Source organism: Procambarus clarkii, chromosome 32 (assembly GCF_040958095.1).
Source record: "Procambarus clarkii isolate CNS0578487 chromosome 32, FALCON_Pclarkii_2.0, whole genome shotgun sequence".
Lineage (NCBI taxonomy): Eukaryota > Metazoa > Arthropoda > Malacostraca > Decapoda > Cambaridae > Procambarus > Procambarus clarkii.
The window spans coordinates 38,293,342-38,320,660 of record NC_091181.1 but is presented as its reverse complement, the minus strand read 5'-3'; the positions used below and the strand labels follow the sequence as shown (position 1 = coordinate 38,320,660).

The 27,319-nt window shown below is 44.9% G+C and overlaps 1 protein-coding gene across 1 annotated transcript in view; it reads left to right on the top strand.

Moving 5' to 3' along the window:
- Positions 1–27,319, top strand: part of LOC123759473 (ankyrin repeat and fibronectin type-III domain-containing protein 1) — a 41,722-nt gene that overhangs the window by 6,426 nt on the left and 7,977 nt on the right. The window contains exons 2-8 of the mRNA XM_069335257.1: positions 4,529–4,621; positions 12,652–12,730; positions 13,854–13,957; positions 23,366–23,551; positions 24,356–24,469; positions 26,636–26,821; positions 27,004–27,226. Of these exons, the coding sequence (XP_069191358.1) occupies positions 4,529–4,621; positions 12,652–12,730; positions 13,854–13,957; positions 23,366–23,551; positions 24,356–24,469; positions 26,636–26,821; positions 27,004–27,226 (985 nt within the window). The remainder of the gene's footprint in view (positions 1–4,528; positions 4,622–12,651; positions 12,731–13,853; positions 13,958–23,365; positions 23,552–24,355; positions 24,470–26,635; positions 26,822–27,003; positions 27,227–27,319) is intronic.

Sequence of the window (27,319 nt, the reverse complement as noted above, 5' to 3'; positions counted from 1 at the left end):
AGTAATCATGTCTTTCCGAGCTCTCCTGTCTTCCAGCGACGTAAGGTGCATTTCACGCAACCTTTCCTCGTAACTCATGCCTCTTAGTTCTGGGACTAGTAACATGCCTTCGGACGTTCTCCAGGTTCGTGCTTGACAACGTATGGACTCCATGCCTGAGCCGCATACTCCAAGATTGGTCTTACATATGTGGCATACAGGGTTCTCAACGATTCCTTAGTTACACGTTAATAGCTGTTTGCCAGCCTCGCATACGCCGCTGTTTGTATTATTTTAATGTGGGCTTCAGGAGACAGGTTCGACATGATATCAACCCCTAGATCTCTCTGTCCGTTTCGTGGAGGACTTCGTCTCCCATTCGGTATCCTGTGTCTGGCCTCCTGTTCCCTTCCTCCTAGTTTCATTATCTTACATTCACTTTGGTTAAACTCTAGTAGCCATTTGTTGAACCATTATTTCAGTTTGTCTTGGTCATCTTGCAGCCTCTTGCTGTCTTTCTCGGTCTTAATAATCCTCATAATCTTTGCATCATCAGCAAATAATGAGAGGTCATTTACATATATCAGAAACAATATAGGTCTAAGGACCTATACTGTTTCTGTGGACCTACCCCTCTGAGACCTCACCCCCCTCACAGTGACACTGTCTTCTGTTCATTAGGTACTCCCTTACCTAATGGAGTACATTCCCTTTTACTCCTGCCTGCATCTCCAGCTTATGCACTAGTCTCCTATGAAGTACAGTGTCAAATGCTTTCTGGCAATCCCAAAATATGCAGTCTGCCTGACTGCATATTTGTGCGTGCGTACGTGCGTGCGTGCGTGTACTACTGAAGAAAAAAAGAGCTGGCTGAGTTAACAGTTACAAGTGTTTAGTAGATGTACAGTGAATTCTAAATGGAAGTTATAATGACCCTGATTACGAGACCTGAATAGCAAACTGGCCGTCAATGGAAGAGCTTAAGTCGACCCTTGTGATGGTACTGCCACAATACGCTCTCATTGAACCAATCATTACACTATTTTATTATCAAAAATACCTTTATTACTATTAAGATATATATATATATATATATATATATATATATATATATATATATATATATATATATATATATATATATATATATATTTACATAAATTTCCCGTAAAGCGAGTTCCCTTTTTCCTGGATGATGTGTAGGGAGACTTTGCGTCTGCTGCGTGACGCGGAATATCTTTGCGTCTCTTGGGGGGGGGAAGGGAGTCTCTGCGTCTCCTGGGGGACGTGTGGGGAGGAGTTACACGACTGTGAGAGGACCTTGGGGAGAGTAATTGGAAGTTGATAAGTAAATCTGGATGTGTTTTAAGCTCGTGGTAACAAGATGACCACTGTTGGCCCGCCTCGCTGGTATGTTGTCTGTCTCTCTCTCTCTCTCTCTCTCTCTCTCTCTCTCTCTCTCTCTCTCTCTCTCTCTCTCTCTCTCTCTCTCTCTCTCTCTCTCTCTCTCTCTCTCTATCTCTCTCACTTCTCTCTCTCTCTTCTCTCTCCCTCTCTCTCTCTTTCTCTCTCTCTCTTTCTCTCTCTCTTTCTCTCTCTCTCTCTCTCTCTCTCTCTCTCTCTCTCTCTCTCTCTCTCTCTCTCTCTCTCTCTCTCTCTCTCTCTCTCTCTCTCTCTCTCTCTCTCTCTCTCTCTATCTCTCTCACTTCTCTCTCTCTCTTCTCTCTCCCTCTCTTTCTCTCTCTCTCTCTCTCTCTCTCTCTCTCTCTCTCTCTCTCTCTCTCTCTCTCTCTCTCTCTCTCTCTCTCTCTCTCTCTCTCTCTCTCTCTCTCTCTCTCAAAAGTGCGGTAAATACGTATGCATTTCCGTGTCTACTTTTTATAAGTGCACCAGCCGCTCCGAGTTATCCAGTAGCACCCGGTAAGTACATTGTAATATAAATGAAAAGTATACATTAAAAGTCAGTTATAAGTATGCAGGAGTTTGGGGTCAGTCATAAGTATACGTAAGTAGAGTGTCACTCAGTTATAAGTATACACAAGTGCGTTTATTGGAAGGCTTTTGCACCTGTTTTGTGCTAACTGAGAATGTATAATATAAGTTTAGCTATGACTGTTAAGTATAAAGTATGTTAAGTATAGTTGCGCATGTCAAGTGTATTAAACTGACCTTTTTTTAGCCTACTTAACCCTGGTGTGATAATGACTGAGTTGACGGACTTATTATAAGTGTATAGGGCCAGTGCCACCTATAGTGGCACTGTTAAGTGTAAGTGTTCCGAATAGATGAAGTTATATATGTGTTAAAAATGGGCACTTTTTTCCCCCTGTTTACTTAACAAAGGCATGATTAATGTAAATATACAGAAAAGTGGTAAGTTCAGCATTATATATGGCATAAACCAATATTATTGCAGCATTAAATCACTGTTATAAACTCCCAGAGTGGCTACAGTGTAAGAGACACTGTAATTTACAATGTAAGAGACACTGTAATTTACAGTGCAAGAGACACTGTAATTTACAGTGTAAGAGACACTGTAATTTACAATGTAAGAGACACTGTAATTTACAGTGTAAGAGACACTGTAATTTACAGTGTAAGAGACACTGTAATTTACAATGTAAGAGACACTGTAATTTACAGTGTAAGAGACACTGTAATTACAGTGTAAGAGACACTGTAGTTACAGTGTAGTGGTTTACGTAAACCAAACATCAATGCAAGTCTCGAGTGATAAAATATTAAACCCAAGTCCTTCCCCCTCCCCCCCCTCCTTCCCTTTCTCCTCCTAATAATCCATTATTGTATTACGAGTTTTTCTCCTAATTGTCACGTTTAGTAAATCTTGTAAGTATAGATGAGCTCTGTGTGGTTTAGTATACACATCGTAAGTGTACGTGCTCTGAATGGTTTGGTAAACATCGTAAGTGTACGTGCTGTGAATGGTTTAGTAAGGATCGTAAGTTAAGTGTACGTGCTCTGAATGATTTAGTAAACATCGTAAGTATACGTGCTCCGAATGGCTTATTAAAACATCGTAAGTGTACGTGCTCTGAATGATTTAGTAAACATCGTAAGTATACGTGCTCCGAATGATTTAGTAAAACATCGTAAGTGTACGTGCTCCGAATGATTTAGTAAAACATCGTAAGTGTACGTGCTCTGAATGGTTTATTAAAACATCGTAAGTGTGGACTTACGCGACCATGTGTCCCATCAGATAACATAGAATAAATGTGTAATATATATATATATATATATATATATATATATATATATATATATATATATATATATATATATATATATATATATATATATATATATATATATATAACAGCTGATTACGGTGCGTAATTGAGCGTCGTGTAACATACACAATATTACACAATGCGTCGGTGAGTGCATTATATTACATATAGGTGCACTAATTTACCACTTATAAGTTCTCATGCGTTTCCACCACCACTTATAACCAATTCTGCCTCACTCTAGCAGAGGATGAGAACGTGTGGTATAAGTGAGCCTTATATAGAGACACACACTGGTGCTATAGTGACATAGAGAGACACACACTGGTGCTATAGTGACATAGAGAGACACACACTGGTGCTATAGTGACATAGAGAGACACACACTGGTGCTATAGTGACATAGAGAGACACACACACTGGTGCTACAGTGACATAGAGACACACACACTGGTGCTATAGTGACATAGAGAGACACACACTGGTGCTACAGTGACATAGAGAGACACACACTGGTGCTATAGTGACATAGAGAGACACACACTGGTGCTATAGTGACATAGAGAGACACACACACTGGTGCTACAGTGACATAGAGAGACACACACTGGTGCTATAGTGACATAAAGACACGCACACACTGGTGCTATAGTGACATAGAGAGACACACACTGGTGCTATAGTGACATAGAGAGACACACACTGGTGCTATAGTGACATAGAGAGACACACACTGGTGCTATAGTGACATAGAGAGACACACACACTGGTGCTACAGTGACATAGAGACACACACACTGGTGCTATAGTGACATAGAGAGACACACACTGGTGCTATAGTGACATAGAGAGACACACACACTGGTGCTACAGTGACATAGAGAGAGACACACTGGTGCTATAGTGACATAGAGACACACACTGGTGCTATAGTGATATAGAGACACACACTGGTGCTATAGTGATATAGAGACACACACTGGTGCTATAGTGACATAGAGACACACACTGGTGCTATAGTGACATAGAGAGACACACACTGGTGCTATAGTGACATAGAGAGACACACACACTGGTGCTACAGTGACATAGAGAGACACACACACTGGTGCTATAGTGACATAGAGAGACACACACTGGTGCTATAGTGACATAGAGAGACACACACTGGTACTATAGTGACATAGAGAGACACACACTGGTGCTATAGTGACATAGAGAGACACACACTGGTGCTATAGTGACATAGAGAGACACACACTGGTACTAAAGTGAAGACTTTTCCCTTCCTACAGCCCTGTCGACGATGGACGACGTGCTGGTGGACGGTCTCAACCCCAGCAAGGCAGACCGCAAGAAACTTGAGAAGATCAACATTCACCTTCACGGTATGTTGCATTAGGGGGGGGGGGGACTTAGGGGAGGGAGGGGGGGGACAAGGGAGTATGGGAAGGAAGGGACTATAGGGTTCAGGGAAAGGAGATGGATTATCAGGGATTATCCATCGCATTATCGTTGACGCGATGGATAATTGGAAAGTAGAATTTGGTGGTAAGGAAGGGACGTGATAACTTTAATACATGAGGCGACAGTGGTTTACTGAGCGACAGAAGATGGACAAAGAAGGGAAAGACTGGCTCTCTCTCCACACACACACACACACACACACACACACACACACACACACACACACACACACACACCCACACACATATGGGGCCTGACTGCTGAGTAGACAGCGCTCGGATTCGTAATCCTAGGGTCCGGGGATCGATCCCTTGGCGATGGCGGATACAAATGGGCAGAGTTTCTTTCACCCTGATCCCCCTGTTCACCTAGCAGTAAATAGGTACCTGGAAGTTAGACAGCTGCTGCAGGCTGCTTCCTGTGTGTGTGTGTGTGTGTATTCACCTAATTGTGCTTGCGGGGGTTGAGCCTTGCTCTTTCGGCCCGCCTCTCATCTGTCAATCAACTGTTTACTAACTACTTTTTTTCCCCACCACACACACACACACTCCAGGAAGCAGCCCGTGACAGCTGACTAACTCCCAGGTACCTATTTACTGCTAGGTAACAGGGGCATTCAGAGTGAAAGAAACTTTGCCCATTTGTTTCTGCCTGGTGCGGGAATCGAACCTGCGCCACAGAATTACGAGTACTGCGCGCTATCCACCAGGCTACCAGGCCCCCACCAGGCTGTGTGTGTGTGTGTGTGTGTCTGTGTGTGTGTGTGTGTGTGTGTGTGTGTGTGTGTGTGTGTGTGTGTGTGTGTGTGTGTGTGTGTGTGTGTGTGTGTGCTCACCTAGTTGTACTCACCTGGTTGTGCTTGCGGGGGTTGAGCTCTGGCTCTTTGGTCCCGCCTCTCAACTGTCAATCAACAGGTTTACAGATTCCTGAGCCTACTGGGCTCTATCATATCTACATTTGAAACTGTGTATGGAGTCAGCCTCCACCACATCACTGCCTAATGTATTCCACCTGCTAACTACTCTGACACTGAAAAAGTTCTTTCTAACGTCCCTGTGGCTCATTTGGGTACTCATTCTCCACCAGTCTCCACCTGTGTCCCTTGTGTCACCTTTGTTAAACAGTTTATCTTTATCTATCCTATCAATTCCTCTGAGAATTTTCTAGGTAGTGATCATGTCTCCCCTTACTCTCGTGTTTTCCAGTGTCGTGAGATGCATTTCCCGCAGCCTTTCCTCGTAACTCATACCTTTTAGTTCTGGGACTAGTCTAGTGGCATACCTCTGAACTTTTTCCAGCTTCGCCTTGTGCTTGACAAGGTACGGGCTCCATGCTGGGGCCGCATACTCCAGGATTGGTCTTACATATGTGGTATACAAGGTTCTGAATGATTCCTTACACAGGTTCCTGAAGGCTGTTCTGATGTTAGTCAGCCTCCCATACGCCGCAGATGTTATTCTTTTTATGTGGGCTTCAGGAGACAGGTTTGGTGTGATATCCACTCCTAGATCCTTCTCTCTGTCCGTTTCATGAAGTACTTCATCTCCCATTCTGTATCCTGTGTCAGATACACAGGATACACAGATGTGTGTGTGTGTGTGTGTGTGTGTGTGTGTGTGTGTGTGTGTGTGTGTGTGTGTGTGTGTGTGTGTGTGTGTGTGTGTGTGTGTGTGTGTTTGTGTGTGTGTGTGTACTCGCCTAGTTGTACTCACCTAGTTGTGTCTGCAGGATCGAGCATTGACTCTTGGATCCCGCCTTTCGAGCATCGGTTGTTTACAGCAATGACTCCCTATCATACCTGGTTTTAAAATTATGAATAGTATTTGCTTCCACAACCTGTTCCTGAAGTGCATTCCATTTTCTGTGTGTGTGTGTGTGTGTGTGTGTGTGTGTGTGTGTGTGTGTGTGTGTGTGTGTGTGTGTGTGTGTGTGTGTGTGTGTGTGTGAGAGAGTGCAGCAATACTAACAATCTCGGGCGCTCTTGTACAACACCTCCAAGAAAGATAAAGGTCCCTCAGAGCAGACCTTAATGAAGGAGTCTGAACGTCACTCAACTGGCAGGAGTGCAGGCCAGAGACGTGTACTTGGCCCCCATGTTATGGAGTCTCTCAGCTTTACTGGCATAAGTCACGCTTACTGCTGTCACCTACACCTGTCACCAGCGACCAGTCATATTTGTTTGGGATAATAAAAGCCACTTGTCTGCTGCTGAGGAACTGCAGACAGTGTTGATAACTGTTGATAGCTTGACGTGACTACTGGGACTATTTCAGCCATCAGGCAGACATCTGGGAAATGAAGTTTGATAGAACTACGGGTTTAAAATGTTGTTTTTTTCACAGATAACTCATGTTTTTGCGATTGCACTGTGTATGTGTTGAGCGTGGCAGGCAAGATAGCCGAAACACTTGCAACATTAAGGCTCGGCTCATACTGGTTGGGGGTAGTACAGTACAGGTGAAGGGTGTAGGCAAGTGTAGCAGTATTATTATTATTAACTATCAGGAGACAGCGCCAAGCCATTGCGACTAAATAGCACTGGGAAGGGGTCAGGATAAGGAATTGGGATGGGACGGAGGGGAAGGAATGGTGCCCATCCACTTGAACGGTCGGGAATTGAACGCCGACCTGCATGAAGCGAGACCGTCGCTCTACCGTCCAGCCCAAATGGTTGGGCAATTGTAGTAGTAGTAGTAGGCATCCATCAGTCTCAGGAGACTATGGAGCTGCTCTCTGGTTGTCGGTCTGGAGTGGCCTCTCCAGGGCACAAAGTTAGAGTAGCTTGATACGGAGGAGAAGCTGTTACCCATGCAGCAGGTTCCCCCTCTCCACGGCGCCAAAAGACTCTAATGGAAAGGCAAACGACAATACGATTAGTTCCAGCGCCGTCGCAGGAACTGTGAGTTCCGGAGTTGACCTCGAAGTTGGTGAAAGAAGGCACAGGGACTCCAAACCCGGAGACCGCCGTGGTCGGGGCCGGAGAAGAACCACCCCAGCAAGGGCATGAACGACCCCAGCCTCCTGAAGCAGTGTCTGGGGCCGCACGGGCCCCAGGAGGTGAACGTCCCTGTCCCGCACCTACGGGTTCCTGACAGAGATCGTCACAGCCCTCTTTTACCCGAGGCCCGCTTCCTTCAAGACCAAGCAGAAGGAAGAGTGATAAGATCTCAAGTGTACATTCACCTAATTGTTGTGTTTATACTGACCTGTGTGTGTGCTTCCAGGGTTGAACATTATCTCCTAAGCCCCGAGTCCAACCACTTGGGCTGGACGGTAGAGCGACGGTCTCGCGTCATGCAGGTCGGCGTTCAATCCCCGACCGTGCAAGTGGTTGGGCACCATTCCTTCCCTCTGTCCCATCCCAAATCCTTATCCTGACCCTTTCCAAGTGCTATATAGTCGTAATGGCTTGGTGCTTTCTCTTGATAATTCCCTCCCTTCCCTCCTAAGCCCCGACCTATACGCTGTCACTTGTCTAATGCAGCCACTCCAGGCACTCTTGTGTCTTATCGCACATGCTTTTGAGGCTGTTGAACTAGATTATAACACCCCTTCCTCTTATCCTCTCTCTTTGCTCACTGCTCTTACAGGGTACTTCTTCCTAACACCCTCGTCACCACTCGCTCCTACAGTGCCTGTCCTTGCCCGTTTACCCGTGGCTGACTTCGAGAGTTTGTCAACTTTCTAGTGATTACTTGGTCAGTGAGAATGTGTTAACAGGCCGCAAGCTCACATACTACTCACAGCTTGTGCATTTACTCGATTTATTCCCTGAGAATCGTGTATGTCACTACTATGTCTCCTCTGTTCTGTTTCTCAAGTGTGGTGAGGCCCAGCTCCCTCACTGCTCTCGTCTTCTCGCCAGTGGTGTAAGCGTTGCATACCTGTAGTTTGATTTTATGCTGCTTTAGGAGGAGGCTCCGTGCCAGAGCTGCATATATTCTAGGCGTGTCTAATGTACGTTGTTTACGGCACTCTGGAGGAGCCTTCCTAGATTCTTGACAACTCTTATGTTACAACCCATCATTACATATTATGATGACTCTCCTAAGAGTTAGCGTTGCCTTGCATTTATATAGGTTGAAGTTTAGTAACCATTTCTTAGAACAGTCCTGAAACTTGTCCACGTCCTTCTGTATCTTGTATATAATATTCGTATTAAGAAACTTACTACAATGCCGTAGTACTTGAATGAAGGAAAGACCCAATATAGGTGTAAGTGTAAGTGTATTAAAAAACTAATTATCGCATGTAACCTCTATCATTTCTCTGTACTCACCTATTCACCTATTTGTACTCACCTATTTGTGCTTGCGGGGGTTGAGCTTTGGCTCTTTGGTCCCGCCTTGTGCTTGCGGGGGTTGAGCTTTGGCTCTTTGGTCCCGCCTTGTGCTTCCGGGGGTTGAGCTTTGGCTCTTTGGTCCCGCCTCTCAACTGTGTGCTGTATACAATGTTCTGAACAAGGTTCTAGGAGCTTGGGTGTATATATCTTGCCAGACACAAGCGACAGTACACGTTTCACACAGAAATCACAATAGCGTGATGCATCAAATGAACAAATCCACAAGGGCCGTGATGAGGGTTCGAACCTACGTAGGTCGTAGCACAGTCGATTAAGGCGCGTCTAGGATCTTCTAGATCGTCGTCGCCGCCTGCGACAGCGCTGGAACCAATCGTATTGGCGTTCGCCTTTCCATTGGGGACTTTCGGCGCCGTGGAGAGGGGGGACCTGCTGCCTGGGTAACAGCTTCTCCTCCATATCAACCTACCCTGGCTTTGCGCCCTGGTGAGGCCACTCCAGACCACAACACCATAGTCTCCTGAGACTGATGGATGCCTCCTAGGATCTTCTCGGACGTAGGTTCGAACCCTCATCACGGCCCCTTGTGGATTTGTTCGTTTGACAGTAAACGTTGTTGTTGTTGTTTTAGATTTAGCTACTCTGAACAGAATGTCTATGTAGCACGGGCTATGGTGAGCCCGTAATTAAGTTCGGTTAGTCACGATAACCTTGTTACTGTGATATTTGGGTCACAGTATTAAATGAAAGTAGAGTTTCCTTCTTTTTTTTAGTCTTGTTTTAATAACGTTATCTTGGTGGGGGATATAGGTGCACAGTGTTCACTAGTGTGTCCCATTCTTCAACTGTGTTTTAACAATTGTAGTCGCTGTGGATTTTGCATTTAATGCAGCTGCTCTTGTTGGTTGAATGTTGAGTTTGATGGACAAGGCTTCACTTGCTTCACATTCCAGTAAGTAATGCAATAGTGGCATTTTCTGCTTCTGTTGCACAGATATGACACACTTTAACTATTGGGTTTATTACCTCCCAGCAGCACTTGTAGCCAAGTCTGGGTGTGTGTGTGGCTACTGCAGTGTGTCTGGATAGGTTTTTGCCAGGCTTGAAAGAGTAGTACCCAGTGGCAGTGGTACGAACAAGCCAGTGGCTTGTTCGTACCACATCGCAGTGAATTTCCCTTCCGCTACTTTGGCTCTGTGGCGACTTTTGATAGTTGGGAGTATTTTCTTCTTTGATTTGCTCCTTAATCTGTGAGAAACGTGGAGGTATTTTTACCTGTACAACAGGTAGAGCAGTGGTAGTTTTTGCTAGTGAGTCTGCCTTTTCATTACCATCAATGCCAATGTGACTTGGTATCCAATTTAGGGTGATTGATAGCTCTAGATTGTGTTTTTTTCCCTATATGTAGGATTTCAGTGATATATATAAACCTTCGCTCCTGGTTTTTACATGTCTGGCAAGATATATAAAAGTGTTCTCCTTTTTATAGTGAGGTGTTATATATCAACGGCAGTAGTCTTCTCTCCTCCTTACGTACAAGGAGTATGGTGCCCGCTCCTTATGGTGCCCGCTCCTTATGGTGCCCGCTCCTTATGGTGCCCGCTCCTTATGGTGCCCGCTCCTTATGGTGCCCGCTCCTTATGGTGCCCGCTCCTGATGGTGCCCGCTCCTTATGGTGCCCGCTCCTTATGGTGCCCGCTCCTTATGGTGCCCATGTAGCGGGCATCACAAGGAGCCCACTACATGGAAATATTGTACGTGGAGTAGCGCGATCTAAAACAACAACATTCTCTACTCCGCAGAAGTTTACTTTAGTGTGCCACATAAACTTTTTGGTCAATGATCTGCTGTTTTTGTCTCATCCAGCTCCACTAAATCATGTTTGTGTTGTCACAACTCTGGTACTTGTCCTCTTGTCTGTCTGTCTGTCTGTCTGTCTGTCTGTCTGTCTGTCTGTCTGTCTGTCTGTCTGTCTGTCTGTCTGTCTGTCTGTCTGTCTGTCTGTCTGCCACTGTCCTCACACAAGCCCCAGCTTTCCCGACTCTTGATTGAGCATTTCCTGATATCATTTGTTTAAGATTTTGTACGTTTCTTTGTTATTTTTTGTTATGTTCCCCTTCTTCGTTGTTTACGTTAGTCACTTGTCTTCCTGTCTCCTTGTTTTCGACTTGCTTCTTGGTCCTGTCGTGGTACTCTTAGCGAGTGGGTCGTCGACCAGATAACTACACATAGAGATCACACTAACGTGATGCATCAAATGAACAAATCCACAAGGGCCGGTTTCAACCCTTTTACCCTGTCGTAGCTCAGTCGATTAAGGCAGTGTCCGGGATGCACCCGGACGCAGGTTCGAATCCTCGTCACGGCCCTTGTGGATTTGTTCATTTGACCAGATAACGTCTTCACCTGCACCCTTGTGACCAGGTCAGGGATGGTCGCACAACACACCAACATGGCCCTTGTGCAGCACTCTGGATTATCCCGCTCCATACACTCAGTCTTCAGTGTATCTTTATCCTCTCCACAAGAGGACTATCCTGATAAACAACGACTGGTTTACTCTCTTGGCTCATTTTTCTTTCAGAATTAATCTGGGACTAGATTCACGAAGAAGTTACGCAAGCACTTACGAACCTGGACATCTTTTCTCAATCTTTGGCGGCTTTGTTTACAATCATTTAACAGTTAATGAGCTCCGAAGCACCAGGAGGCTGTTTATAACAATAACAACAGTTGATTGGGAAGTTTTCATGCTTGTAAACTGTTTAATAAATGTAACCAAAGCCGTCAAAGATTGAGGAAAGATGTACACGTTCGTAAGTACTTGCGTAACTGCTTCGTGAATCTGGCCCCTGGTGGCCCAAGAGCTTGAATTTACTTGTGGGCAACCCAGTCCCTCAATACATAATTGCATGATAGAATGTTGATTTTGACTCCCCCCCCCCCCTCCCCATGTAAGAAGGCATAGCTACCCAAAATCATGACCTATGCAGAGGAGCAGCTAAGCATGCCCACAGGCATCAGTGTGTGTGCGCAGATGAACGCTCCAAAGCGTTCATCTGCGCACATTCTAAATATGCTGCGTTTTAGGTTAAACACCTTACTAAAACACCCACCAAACACCTGGCAATAGAGCAAGCTTAGCCACCAAACACCTGGCAATAGAGCAAGCTTAGCCACCAAACACCTGGCAATAGAGCAAGCTTAGCCACCAAACACCTGGCAATAGAGCAAGCTTAGCCACCAAACACCTGGCAATAGAGCAAGCTTAGCCACCAAACACCTGGCAATAGAGCAAGCTTAGCCTCCAAACACCTGGCAATAGAGCAAGCTTAGCCACCAAACACCTGGCAATAGAGCAAGCTTAGCCACCAAACACCTGGCAATAGAGCAAGCTTAGCCACCAAACACCTGGCAACAGAGCAAGCTTAGCCACCAAACACACACACACACACACACACACACACACACACACACACACACACACACACACACACACACACACACACCGTGTCAGCAAGTCTGACACCCCCCCCCCCAGGCTTGCTATTACGACATATCTACAATTTTCTTTCCCTGTGTGTGTGTCTGGCTTGTGTGTGTGTGTATTCTATGTCCGCTGATCTCCTCTCTCTCTCTCTCCCTCCACAGCGCTCTTTGCGACGGTGGAACACGGGCAGCTGGAGAAGGCAAAGAATATCATCGAACATAATCAACTAGACATTAATAGGTAAGTACTAAGGCCTACGGGCTCACCATAGCCCGTGCTACTTGGAATTTTACGTTCCAGGTAGCGAATGTTTAACAACAACGACAAATCGGTAAGTCACGTGTGTGTGTGTGTGTGTGTGTGTGTGTGTGTGTGTGTGTGTGTGTGTGTGTGTGTGTGTGTGTGTGTGTGTGTGTGTGTGTGTATGGAGAAGCAGGCGTGTGTGTGTGGGGGGGGGGAGGGAGAGTATTTACTTGTATTTACTATTTGTATCTGCACGATCGAGGCTGTTAGCTCTTGGACCCCGCCTTTCTAATCGTCGGTTGTCTAATGTGCTGACTCCCGACTTAATTTTCGGTATTATATTTACTACATGTATTTCACACTCTCAAACACACTCAAACACACACACACACACACACACACACACACACACACACACACACACACACACACACACACACACACACACACACACACACACACACACACACCAAGGACGCAACCCGTAACAGTTGTCTAACTCCCAGAAACCTCTTTACTGTTAGGGGAACAGATGCATCAGGTGAAAGAAACCGTCCATTTGTTTCTGCCTTGGCTAGGAATCGAATGAAGGGCCTTTGGACAGTGTATGAGAGAGAGAGAGAGAGAGAGAGAGAGAGAGAGAGAGAGAGAGAGAGAGAGAGAGAGAGAGAGAGAGAGAGAGAGAGAGAGAGCACTGATATAGAGTAGCTATAACCTAGAGGTAAAATTCAATCTCTCACACTACCACTACTACAACCACCACTACCACAACCACCACCACAACCACCACCACCACCACCACTACCACAACCACCACTACCACCACCACCACCACCACTACCACCACAACCACCACGACCACAACTACCACTACCACCACCACCACCACCACTACCACCACAACCACCACTACCACCACCACCACCACCACTACCACAACCACCACTACCACAACCACCACCACTACCACAACCACCACCACCACCACTACCACAACCACCACTACCACCACCACAACCACCACTACCACCACAACCACCACGGCCACAACTACCACTACCACCACAACCACAACTACCACCACAAGTGGCACTAACCAAGTGTTCTGGTCCCCCCACAGCGTTAACAAGGACGGCTCCAACGTGCTGGAGGTGGCAGTGATGCACAACCACGCCGCCCTGGCCAGGGTCCTCCAGCAGGCGGGAGCCACAGAGAGTAACGCAGGTACTGTCTCTATCTCTCTCTCTCTCTCTCTCTCTCTCTCTCTCTCTCTCTCTCTCTCTCTCTCTCTCTCTCTCTCTCTCTCTCTCTCTCTCTCTCTCTCTCTCTCCCTTTCTTTTTTCCTTATCTTTGTTGGAGGAAAGTGTCAAGAATGGTGGAGAAAAGTGTCATGAATGTCATAGGTGATGATTAATCTAATTTAAATATAATTAAGGAAAGTGCTGGCATGAAGGTGTGAAATCCCCCCCCCCCATCCATCCCCTCCCCTGGCTGTTCTTCACGCGTTATTGTCGTCATCCTGGAAGATAAACACTTGAGTGACGGCCGGAGAGGAAGTGTTCGTAAGAGAGAGATGGGAGAGGAAGTGTTCGTAAGAGAGAGAGAGAGACAGGAGAGAAAGTGTTCGTGAAAGAGAGAGATGGGACAGGAAGTGTTCGTAAGAGAGGGATGGGAGAGGAAGTGTTCATACGAGAGAGAGATGGGAGAGGAAGTGTTCGTAAGAGAGAGAGATGGGAGAGGAAGTGTTCGTGAGAGAGAGACGGGAGAGGAAGTGTTCGTAAGAGAGAGAGAGGGACAGGAGAGAAAGTGTTCGTGAAAGAGAGAGATGGGACAGGAAGTGTTCGTAAGAGAGGGATGGGAGAGGAAGTGTTCATACGAGAGAGAGATGGGAGAGGAAGTGTTCGTGAGAGAGACGGGAGAGGAAGTGTTCGTAAGAGAGAGAGACGGGAGAGGAAGTGTTCGTAAGAGAGAGACGGGAGAAGAAGTGTTCGTGAAAGAGAGATGGGACAGGAAATGTTCGCAAGAGAGAGAGATGGGGGAGGAAGTGTTCGTAAGAGAGAGAGAGACGGGAGAGGAAGTGTTTGTAAGAGACAGACGGGACAGGAAGTGTTCGTAAGAGAGAGACGGGAGAGGAAGTGTTCGTAAGAGAGAGACGGGAGAGATGTGTGTCACTGTATCTTGTTTTCCCGCAGTTTTTTTGAAAAGTTGTGAAATGTAATGAATCCTGGGAAAATAAATTATGACTTGCTTGTATGCTAATCTCCGAATTTTGTAATTTACACCTGGGGAAGGGGTGATGTGTATAATGCGAGGAACGGCCCTATTTCCTAATACTCAAAAGACCCCCTTCCCCCATTGTATTTAATAGTACCTCCTATTACCCGTGCCCCCGCACACCAGTTATTTACACCTGTTCTCGTTCCACAATTACACACCTAATGAACAAATCCACAAGGGCCGTGACGAGGATTCGAACCTGCGTCCGGGAACATCCCAGACACTGCCCTAATCGACTGAATCCTCGTCACGGCCCTTGTGGATTTGTTCATTTGATGCATCACGTTAGTGTGATCTCTGTGTGTAATTACACACCTACTTTTGAAACTCGCCTCGTTTTTCCTCATTCCTTCAATGTGCGTGACTATTCCGCGTTCGAGATAACAACCCCACAGTTCTGTAATTGTGAGCGTGCCGGCGCTAATTAAGCTGCAGGTTGAGTGTGTTCCACAATAGGGTTACCGAGATACCAGTGTGACTCGGGTCGGACTTGTCCTCCTCCGCCTGCGTCTGGGGATTTTCCTGGAAGCGTCGACTCGTGTGTTTATATAAAACCGTCATGGCGTGTTGTCTCCTGCTCTACGGGCTTATTCATGCCCGCGCCGCCTCTTGGCTGGCTTAATCTTCGTCAATGTCTCCTGCTCTCATTGTTTACATAGCGTGATATGTACTAGGGAATGATTTTCTCCACGCCGCAGGGAGATTGTGGGTGCTGGTTGATACCGCAATGTTGCTAGGGAATTATAGATGCAATCAAACATGTTAATGAACACTTACAAGAGGCCTGGCGTTCCCAGGCCCACCGTCAGGCGCACTTTCGCTACACTCCACTTAAAGCGTTCTTATTATGGTAGACCGGACACACCTTTGCCAGATTAGAACCCCTCCCCAATGCCCTCTGCCCAGGCACCAGCGGCAACAGTTTCGGACGGTCGGGAGCGCGGGAAATCCTCACTGGGTTAGGTTAAGTTGCCTCCTGGAATGTCCACATATTATAGCACACAAGGTACAGGTTAAAGTGATGCGAGGCTTAGTCTGGCGTGTATAGCTTAGGGTGACGGGAGGCTGGAATCATTAGGCCAGGGTGACGGAAAGTTTAGCCTGCCAACAAGGTTTAGAGCACGTCTCCTTTCACCTAATGCCTCTGTTCGCCAAGCAGTCAATAGGTACCTGGAGTTAAGCAGCAGTTGTGGCCTGCTCTCTGGAAAAGGTCAGTGTTTGGCGGCGGGCGACCTACATAAGCCTACCAGGCTTCCTGTCACCGACAGTGGGAAGCCATATCTAAGCAGAAATATCTAGAGCATCCAGGTGTAACAGTTCCATTATAGGCGACTTAAAGTAAATTTTATTCAGGAAATTACATAGTTGATTTACAAACATAATGTTGGAGGTACTCCAACATAATGTCACTCCTTCTGAAGATGTATTAATATACGAAAGTACTTAAGGAAATTCCTGTTTCAATTTTCCTCCGTGGTCTGACACTGTCACATTTTTAATCACGTGTTTATTTTTCGTGATTTACACACATAATGTTGGATTTATAGATAGAGCTAGTACATACAATACCTAAAGCCACTAGAACGCATAGCGTTTCGGGCAAACCGAAACTGTAGTTAATAAAATTGAATTGTAGAATGGTAAATTGTATCGTAAATTGAATTGTAGAATTGTAAAATCAACTAAAATTAAATTGTAGCTAATAAACTGCGCAAATAGTGGGATAATACTGGAATACAGTCCAGCAACCAGGAGGCCTGGTCGACGACCGGGCCGCGGGGACGCTAAGCCCCGGAAGCACCTCAAGGCACCTCAAGGTATACTGAGGCAGACAAATTTGTGGAGGCAGTTCAAGAGTACTCCCTCAAACATCTTACAGAATCACTTAGGGCAAATAATATATTAGACCTAATACTGGCAAAGTGGCATACAGAAACATCGAAGTGGGCAGATAGGAAAAAGAAAGTGATAATTAAGAAATCAGGTTCAAAATGAACGGGAGAAATTGGGTAAGATTATACAAGCAGCAGAGCAGTTACAAACACAGTGGAGTGAACACTCCTGGGTGGTTATCCTGAGTGGAGTACCACTCAGGATAACCAACTACTCATGTCAACTGTGGCTCACCTCTCCCCTGACTCATCACACATACTCATCGACAATATGTTTGGGTCAACAAGGTGAAAGAGTAACATAACTTGAACCAGGTAGAGAGCACCTGCTGGAACCAGGTAGAGAGCACCTGCTGGAACCAGGTAGAGAGCACCTGCTGGAACCAGGTAGAGACCACCTGCTAGAACCAGGTAGAGAGCACCTGCTGGAACCAGGTAGAGAGCACCTGCTGGAACCAGGTAGAGAGCACCTACTGGAACCAGGTAGAGAGCACCTGCTGGAACCAGGTAGAGAGCACCTGCTGGAACCAGGTAGAGAGCACCTGCTGGAACCAGGTAGAGAGCACCTGCTGGAACCAGGTAGAGAGCACCTGCTAGAACCAGGTAGAGAACACCTACTGGAACCAGGTAGAGAGCACCTGCTGGAACCAGGTAGAGAACACCTACTGGAACCAGGTAGAGAGCACCTGCTGGAACCAGGTAAGGAACGAGGCTTGGAGCCTGTATTGGGTGCGGAATATGCGATGTATTGTAGCATATCGTTTCAGTAGTCCCCCAGCCCTATCCCCCCCAACAGGTGTTTGATACCCTGCAGGTGTGTAGTCACGGTAGAACACCTGACTCAGTCCGCACACTTTAAACGTGCGGATCTTATTTTTTTTTTCCCCACTAATAAACATGATAATTATTTCTTCAAAAGTCGTGAATTTGTTATTTAGCTTTAACTTTTTAACATATTTTTTTTAAATTTCGCTCCAATTTTAAATTTTAAATTTCAAATCTCAAATCTCAAATAAAAATCTCAAATTTTAAAATTGCTCCAAATTCTGAGGCGATTAAGTGAGTATTTGCGCTTGCGGGGGTTGAGCTTTGGCTCTTTGGTCCCGAAAGTGGACTTAAGTGTGTGTCCCATTGGCACAGCTTCATCCTGCTGACACATCCGTGATGTGGGTCAGTGCGTGAAGGGTCACACGTTGACTCAACTGGACCCAGAGGTCACGACCTCTCCGTAGGGTGCAGTCGCGCCTCCACAGATCTCCAGTATCAGCTAATGATGCTGGTAATGGCTCCAAAGGGCCACCACCACTTACGGGCCACCTTTTGGGTGATTATCTTGAGGTTATCTTGAGATGATTTCGGGGCTTTTTAGTGTCCCCGCGGCCCGGTCCTCGACCAGGCCTCCACCCCCAGGAAGCAGCCCGTGACAGTTGACTAACACCCAGGTACCTATTTTACTGCTAGGTAACAGGGGCATAGAGTGAAAGAAACTCTGCCCATTGTTTCTCGCCGGCGCCTGGGATCGAACCCAGGACCATAGGATCACAAGTCTAGCGTGCTGTCCGCTACTCCCACAGTGGCCTCTAGGAGTTCTGCTCCCATCTACTTGACTCTGGGAGCACACCTCCCAGGCAGGGAGTTTCCCCCCCCCCTTCGTCAAGTACTCTAGCTTGGGAGTACATGCAACTCCCAGAGTGCTTGACAGTACGATGCAGCACACGAAAAGTACAATGCCATGTACGAATAGTACGATGCCATGTATGAAAAGTACGATGCCATGTACGAAAAGTACGATGCCATGTACGAAAAGTACGATGCCATGTACGAAAAGTACGATGCTATGTACGAAAAGTACGATGCTATGTACGAAAAGTACAATGACGTGTACGAAAAGCACGATGTTATGTACGAAAAGTACAATGCAGTGTACGAAAAGTACTATGCCATGTACGAAAAGTACAATGCCATGTACGAAAAGTACAATGCCATGTACGAAAAGTACAATGCAGTGTACGAAAAGTACTATGCCATGTACGAAAAGTACAATGCCATGTACGAAAAGTACAATGCAGTGTACGAAAAGTACAATGCCATGTACGAAAAGTACAATGCCATGTACGAAAAGTACAATGCCATGTACGAAAAGTACAATGCCATGTACGAAAAGTACAATGCCATGTACGAAAAGTACAATGCCATGTACGAAAAGTACAATGCCATGTACGAAAAGTACAATGCCATGTACGAAAAGTACAATGCCATGTACGAAAAGTACAATGCCATGTACGAAAAGTACAATGCCATGTACGAAAAGTACAATGCCATGTACGAAAAGTACAATGCCATGTACGAAAAGTACAATGCCATGTACGAAAAGTACAATGCCATGTACGAAAAGTACAATGCCATGTACGAAAAGTACAATGCCATGTACGAAAAGTACAATGCCATGTACGAAAAGTACAATGCCATGTACGAAAAGTACAATGCCATGTACGAAAAGTACAATGCCATGTACGAAAAGTACAATGCCATGTACGAATAGTACATAAGATTTTGACGTGTAAATTTCCCCAAAAGCCAAAAACTGATGTACTAAAAACTGTAGCGGCTCGCAAAAATTGACGTGATGTCACGTTTTCTATTTGTGGATCCTTGGTTAGGTTAGGTTCGGGCAATTTAGTACATCAGTTTAGTGAGGTTGTGAACGCTTGAGAGGACGGACTGAACTGGTTCTATTCTGCATTTCCAGCCACATGGTTCGATTCAGGCCTTCCAGCAGATCTTCCATGTACATGGAAGATAACTGTGATAACTGTGATATCTATAGATAGTTATCCAGCAGATACAAAGATAGTTACCGGGGTCGTGGACGTTGGTCACTACACACCCTACATTCCTGCAGTTATACGTACTTAAAGAGCAAATAAAATAACACTAATGACTAAAAATAATAAAATAGTTTCCTAAGATAGACTTGCCTATAATAACATTAATAACCGGCTTACAACCTCAGTCAGCAGGACGTAAAGTACAAAATCTACGATAAATGGGTTGTGGCACAGACTTAACCAATTATAGGTATAAGTTAAGTAATAATTGTAATTACGAAGCAATAAGATGCTTATCTTAACATACTAAGAAGGTTAGGTAAGGTCGGTGTTTTCTATGAAGCTTTTCAAGGTAAACTAAAATATTCACAATAAATTAGTATGTCACATATGCACGTATTTAATAAGTCAATATTGACTATAAGAAAGTGCGAGAACGGGTTGCACAGACCCGCCGCGCTTGACCTCCCTCCTGCCGCAGTGTATGGCAGCTGCCGCAGTGTATGGCAGCTGCCACAGTGTATGGCAGCAGGGTTGGCGTGTGTGTGTGTGGCAGCGGGTGGGCCACCACGGGTATATGGTCTCGTACTTTGGTCAGGAATTGAAACCTCGATGCACCGCGGGCTTCCTGTGCCCCCGTACCACAGCCGGATGTACCCATACCCATCCACACCAGATAGCCATAGGCATGGAAATGATGGAGTCAGGCTAGGTTTGAGCCCGAAACGCTGCGCGTACTAGTGGCTTTACAAGATTGTAAATACTATGCTATGTATTCTCACAAACCCAATGTACCTTCTTGTATAAAAATATAAATAAAAAAAATAAATTAAAAACAAGTGACCGCGGAGCGCCTCCAGTGTGACCGCCCGCCCGCACGCACGCACACACACACACACACACACACACACACACACACACACACACACACACACACACACACACACACACACACACACACACACACACACACACTGTTGATCACTACGTTCAAAATAGTAACAGGAATCGATAAAATTGATAGGGAAGAAATCCTCAGACCCGGAACTTCAAGAACAAGAGGTCATAGATTTAAACTAAGGAAACAAAGCTGCCGGAGAAATATAAGAAAATTCACTTTTGTAAACAGAGTGGTAGACGGTTGGAACAAGTTAGGTGAGAAGGTGGTGGAGGCCAAGACCGTCAGTAGTTTCAAAGCGTTATACGACAAAGAGTGCTGGGAAGACGGGACACCACGAGCGTAGCTCTCATCCTGTAACTACACTTATGTAATTACACTTGGTGTGACCGGGAGTGTGGGAAGGTTAGCTCGTAAAAGTAATCAGGTGTTCGTGTGAGTCATTTCCGAATCCTGGAGGTCCTCTAACTTATCATTTTACTTTCTTTACGACTAAACAGTACAAGGACGCTCCATTTACATTCATGTTACCTGAAGAAACGATTTTAAGTTGTGTTGTTAGTGAGCTCACATATATTATCATTATCGCCGTGTTTTCTAATTGCATGATGTGGATATGTATGAGTATACATGTACTTATACATGCACACACGCAATAGGCAGGCGATGAGTCACAATAACGTGGCTAAAGTAATTTGACCAGACCACACACTAGAAGGTGAAGGGACGACGACGTTTCGGTCCGTCCTGGACCATTCTCACAATCGACTTGAGAATGGTCCAGGACGGACCGAAACGTCGTCGTCCCTTCACCTTCTAGTGTGTGGTCTGGTCAAAACACAGGCAATAGTTTACAGCAGGAGAAACAGAGAGGAGGTGTCAAATTAACGTGATGGAAAAGACAAGACAAAACAAGCAGGTTGAATATATGGAGAGAGAAAAAAGGCATTTATAACACAACACAAACATGGATTTAGGAAGAGCAAATCTCGCTTTACGAATTTTGTGACCAGTTGACAAGATTGAGAATGGTCGGCTGACTTCATATTTGTGGATGGTCATAAAGTCTTGGACATGGGCGACGATTTCTTCAAGACTCGGTACTACACTTAATTGGGTCGATACTCTTCGTAAAATCTGTTAACTACCTATTGGAAGGGGCGAGTTTGTGCTTATCATAAAGAGTATTACAGAAAGGCACTGAAAAATCTCAGGGGTGGGAATTAAATGGCTGCTAGACCTCAACTCAGTAAGTGTAAGGCAATGAACACGGGACGAGAGCAAAGGAGGCTAGAAGGGAGCTACACTACGAGAAGTAAACCACGACCAAAGAGCCAGGTAGCCTCGGGAAGGTCAGCCGATTACTATTGACCTCGCTCGAGGCCATTAATCCTCGATACCCTTAACCCCTATCGGTACCTCGATAACCCTGATAGACTAACTATCCCCGATAATGGGATACCATAATACCAGCACTAACGAGGGAAGCGCACATGAACAAGATCACATCAATACCAACTGTAACATGGTTGGTTCCAGAGTTGGGCACAGATCGGACAAAAGTAATTTTTAATGATGGTATCAACAACCACTTCGTGTGGAGTCTGTCTTGTTGGCCTTCAAAGGCATAACATTACTGATGAACTAATTAAAGCATATGCTTTCAAAGTTGATAACGGCTATGATTATAACCTTTAGATGGCCAATATGCAACCTAAAAAACAAAAATACGGTAAGGTACACCAAGAACTTCCATAATGATACATTCCCTTCCCCCCGTCCCATCCTAAATCCTTATCCTGACCCCTTCCCAGTGCTATATAGTCGTGATGGATTGGCTCTTTCCCCTGGTAGTTCCCCGTCCCCCTTCCATAATGATATAAAGTGGTCTAAATTTACTATTCCATCTATCATACTACCATGCAAGAAAAACAACATTCTTAGGTTTAGCTATAAGTATATTTAAGAGTTTTGCAACACTTGTGGAATGTGGATTTGGGTAAATGTAACGGTGCTAGCAAAATTATTCCCACGCCTAGTAATTGAATGATAAAAAATAAAATGCAATAAATGTCTAGATATTTGAACCAAATTCTGAAACAGTCGGGTTCGTTCTTGACTCGCAGTTGGGAATTCCGGATCAAATCCAGAGCGGGACAGGACTGGTTGAGCGCGCCTATCACATAATGCTCCTGTTCACCTAACAGTAACTAGGTACCCAGGAGTTAGTCAGCTTGATGTAGGGCTGCATCCTGGGAAGGGAGCCGGTCGGCCGAGCGGACAGCACGCTGGACTTGTGATCCTGTGGTCCCGGGTTCGACCCCGGGCGCCGGCAAGAAACAATGGGCAGAGTTTCTTTCACCCTATGCCTCTGTTACCTAGCAGTAAAATAGGTACCTGGGTGTTAATCAGCTGTCACGGGCTGCTTCCTGGGGGTGGAGGCCTGGTCGAGGACCGGGCCGCGGGGACACTAAAAAGCCCCGAAATCATCTCAAGATAACTCAAGATAACAGGGTCAATAATTAAGACCCTTGGGGGGGGGGGGAGGGGCTCAATATAAGCCTAACATGTATTGTGACTCAAGCCTAACAAAACGTGACTAACATGTGTTAGTCACGTTTTGTGACTAACCTTTCTGACATCAACCATAGAATGATTATTTTTTTCCATAACAAACTAATCAATCTACATTAACAGCTGAAATGAACGTATCTGATACATGTGACGTTGTGAACAGGTACTATTGAACAACGCATCCACCACCTCAACGAACTGGTAAGCGCGGCTGAGAGGCGGCGAGAGGATCTCGACTCGAAGCTCTCTGGGGGCGCGCCGCACGGGCGGGAAACAGAGCGCCAACGGGACCTCTGGGACAGACGGGTTAAGATGCTGCGCAACATGAAGATGGGGTTGGAACAAATGAGTAAGTTTAAATTCTAAATTCTTCTTTCTTCTTCTTTTTGATAGTAGGTGCAGTTTGCATGAAGGGATTCTAAATTCTAAATTTAGAATTTTGCAACATTAAGTACTGTAAGAAATGGCCAATTTCCTAATGCTTTGTTTGTTAGCTTGTCATTAGGTTCTCACCATATTGATTGGGAGAAGGCTCTATAATAACGAATTGTCAAAGCATTTTCACTAGAAACATTATTGGATCTGCTTTAACATTAATAGTGGTTTGTATAATTTAGATCCATTTTTTATTGATCAGCTAATCAAAGCAAAATTTATTAGCTGATCTTGAGGAAATTCCTATTTCAATCCTTGCTTCGTGGTCTTACATTGTCATTAATCACGAAAATAAACATGTGATTAAAAATGTGACAATGTCAGACCACGGAGGAAGAATTGAAACTGGCATTTCCGTAAGTACTTTCGTATATTAATACATCTTCATTCCTTCTGAAGATATATTAATATACGAATGTACTTAAGGAAATTCCTGTTTCAATTCTTCCTCCGTGATTTGACACTCACATTTTTTATCGCGTGTTAATTTTCGTGATTTACACACACACACACACACACACACACACACACACACACACACACACACACACACACACACACACACACACACACACACACACACACACACACACACACATATATAGTGAACATATAGTATAGTTGGTAGTGAACTCGCAAGGGCTCATTGTAGATACTATAGGTATAATTTTCTCAAATCAATTTGAATATTTTTGAACATGGAATTTTATCTTGACAGAGCCACCAGGTCCTCCCAGCAGTGCGACGGTAGAGGTCATCGACAGCACACGAGTCAGAGTCACATACAGGGAACCTGAGCCACAAAACTATGCTATTACGACAAAAATCAAAGGTATTGTTAAAAGTCAGCGTAAGGTTAGCCAGATGTGTTTCTTGCTTACAAAGAAACTGATGTGGTCACACATACGTTTTCTATGTTTTGTTTTTAATTACAGTACTCTAATTTTGTTTCCAAAATTTGTATATTGGAGGGGGGTGGGGAACTGGGCTGTCACAGGGTCTCTTACCCCTGCCCCTTTCACACTGCCCCTCTCTCTTAATCTGCCCTTCTCTCACCTCTCTTTCTTATGGGCTATTCATGCCCGTGCCACTTTTTGGGTGGCTTAATCTTTATCAATCATCAAACTTTCCCTATCCCCCTTCCACTTACCATCTTCCTCCTTAAATTTAAATTTTGCCCCGAGGGGTGAGTTTATTGGGCAGCGCCACTCATCTTGTGAGTGGACATACCGCCATAGCAGCATGTACAACACTCCCCAATAGGAAGAAAACCCGCTGGGTTGTTTATCCTTCCTCCTCTCTCAACCTTCTCCTCACCCACTTCCCCTTCCCTCTCTGCCACTCTTCCACCCTCTCCTCCATTCTCCTCTCTCTCACTTCTTGCCCCTCTCTATCTTCACAACCAATCACCCATTGTCTCCTCCCCTCTCCACCTGTCTCCCCCCTCCCCTCTCTTCAAACATCACCCCCTCTTCCCCCTTTTTCTCTCCCTATCTGTGTCTGTATCTCTTTTGTCTCTTGTTTGTCTCTCATAAAATAATAGTCTACCATTGACATGTAAGTCGTCGGCCAGTGGGAGTAACCTAGAGGCATGAAATATTAAAGATACAATATTTACCTGTTTACTTTCAGACATGGGCAGGGCTTGGAAAGCCTTTGAAGCTGTGGGAGGATTGTCTGTTTTATGCTACTATGCCCAAAGTATGACTAGCAGAAACGTTATGTTAATTTACCATAGATCAGTGAATAATGGTGTATTATTCACTGATCTTGGGGAAAAAAAGTATTAGAAGAATATTTTTTTTCTTTAAAATATTCAGCTAGGTGTAGCCAGCAGGCAGTGCCAAATATGGCCATTGGGGGTCAGAATATGACCCTGGTACACTGTTGTCTCCTAAATTCTGGCAACCCTGATTAGCCTATGTCCATCCCATACCCCAGACTATTCCCCCTGCAAAGATGGGCAAGGCTAGCCTCGAGCATCTGGCTACCTTGTGGTGGTTTCAGGAATCAAAGGCCCTGTGGCCCAGTCTCCCAGGCCTCCCAGTTGGTCATCTGGTCAACCATGCTGTTGGACGCAGCTGCTCACAGCCTAATGTATGAATCATAGCCTGGTTGATCAGGTATTCTTTGGAGGTATTTGTCGAGTTCTCTCTTGAACACTAAGAGGCCCGCCAGTTATGCCCCTTATGTGTAATAGGAGAGTGTTGAAAAGTCTTGGGCCCTTTATATTGATAGAGTTCTCTCTCAGCGTACCTTTTGCACCTTTGCTTTTCAATGGGGGTATTCTGCACATCTTGCCATTCCTGCTGGTTTCATGCGATGTTATTTCTATGTTCAGATTTGGAACCAGCCCCTCTGATATTTTCTACGTGTAAATTATTATCTCTCTCGCCTAAACTCAGGCGAATACAGATGTGTGTGTGTATATGTATATGTGTATATACACACACACACACACACACACACACACACACACACACACACACACACACACACACACACACACACACACACACACACACACACACACACACACAAAATTCAAAATAGTAACAGGAATCGATAAAATTGATAGGGAAGAAATCCTCAGACCCGGAACTTCAAGAACAAGAGGTCATAGATTTAAACTAACGAAACAAAGCTGCCGGAGAAATATAAGAAAATTCACCTTCGCAAATAGAGTGGTAGACGGTTGGAACAAGTTAAGTGAGAAGGTGGTGGAGGCCAAGACCGTCAGTAGTTTCAAAGCGTTATATGACAAAGAGTGCTGGGAAGACGGGACACCACGAGCGTAGCTCTCATCCTGTAACTACACTTAGGTAATTACACTTAGGTAATTACACACACATACACACACACACACACACACATACACACACACACGTGTTCTTACATTCTTGTAATATTATTCTAATTATTCTAATTATAATGTTTAATGTAATTATAATACATGTTGAACCCAGAATATTTAATTAATTTTCACTGTCACTTACAGTTGAATGGAGCATGGATGAATGGGCAACTATTGGAGGGAGTCTCGAAATTCACGACTTGCGTCGTATGTCTGTATTCGTGGATGGTTTATCACAAGGAAAAAGACATCATTTTAGAGTGAGTGCAGGAAACCTGAAGGATTATGGCCCCCCTGCAACAACTACCCCTCCAGCTGCAATACCTTCCAGTGAGTTACTTTTACCAATTCCTTAGAGTCTTCAGGACTTTTAAATGAGCATGCTAAATAAAGGAAATTTTATGCTGTATATATCTTGAAAAATTAACTGTACTCATTAGTTGAATTCCTTGGGTACACACTGTATCGCTTTATTCACCTTATATTTCATGGTCTTAAAATAAACATTTTAGGTTGGCGAGATGCAGACTCCCAGAAACCTCGGCTAGATGGACAAGTAAGCGAACTGGATAACCTTTTCAACCAAGTTTGTAACTCAAGACCACAGCATGCAGCAGAAATTAAAGCAATAGAACCAGGCCAAGAAACACCGCTCAATCTTAGAAAAGCACAAAAAAAGAAAAGTATAAAAAATCTCTTCACTCCTGCACCAAAATTTCATAGAAATTTAAAAAAGTATGATTTTGTTTTTAATATTGTGTATGTTCCATTATTTTATATGTTACTTAATTTAACTTATAACATTTTCCAATGTACACATCAATTATT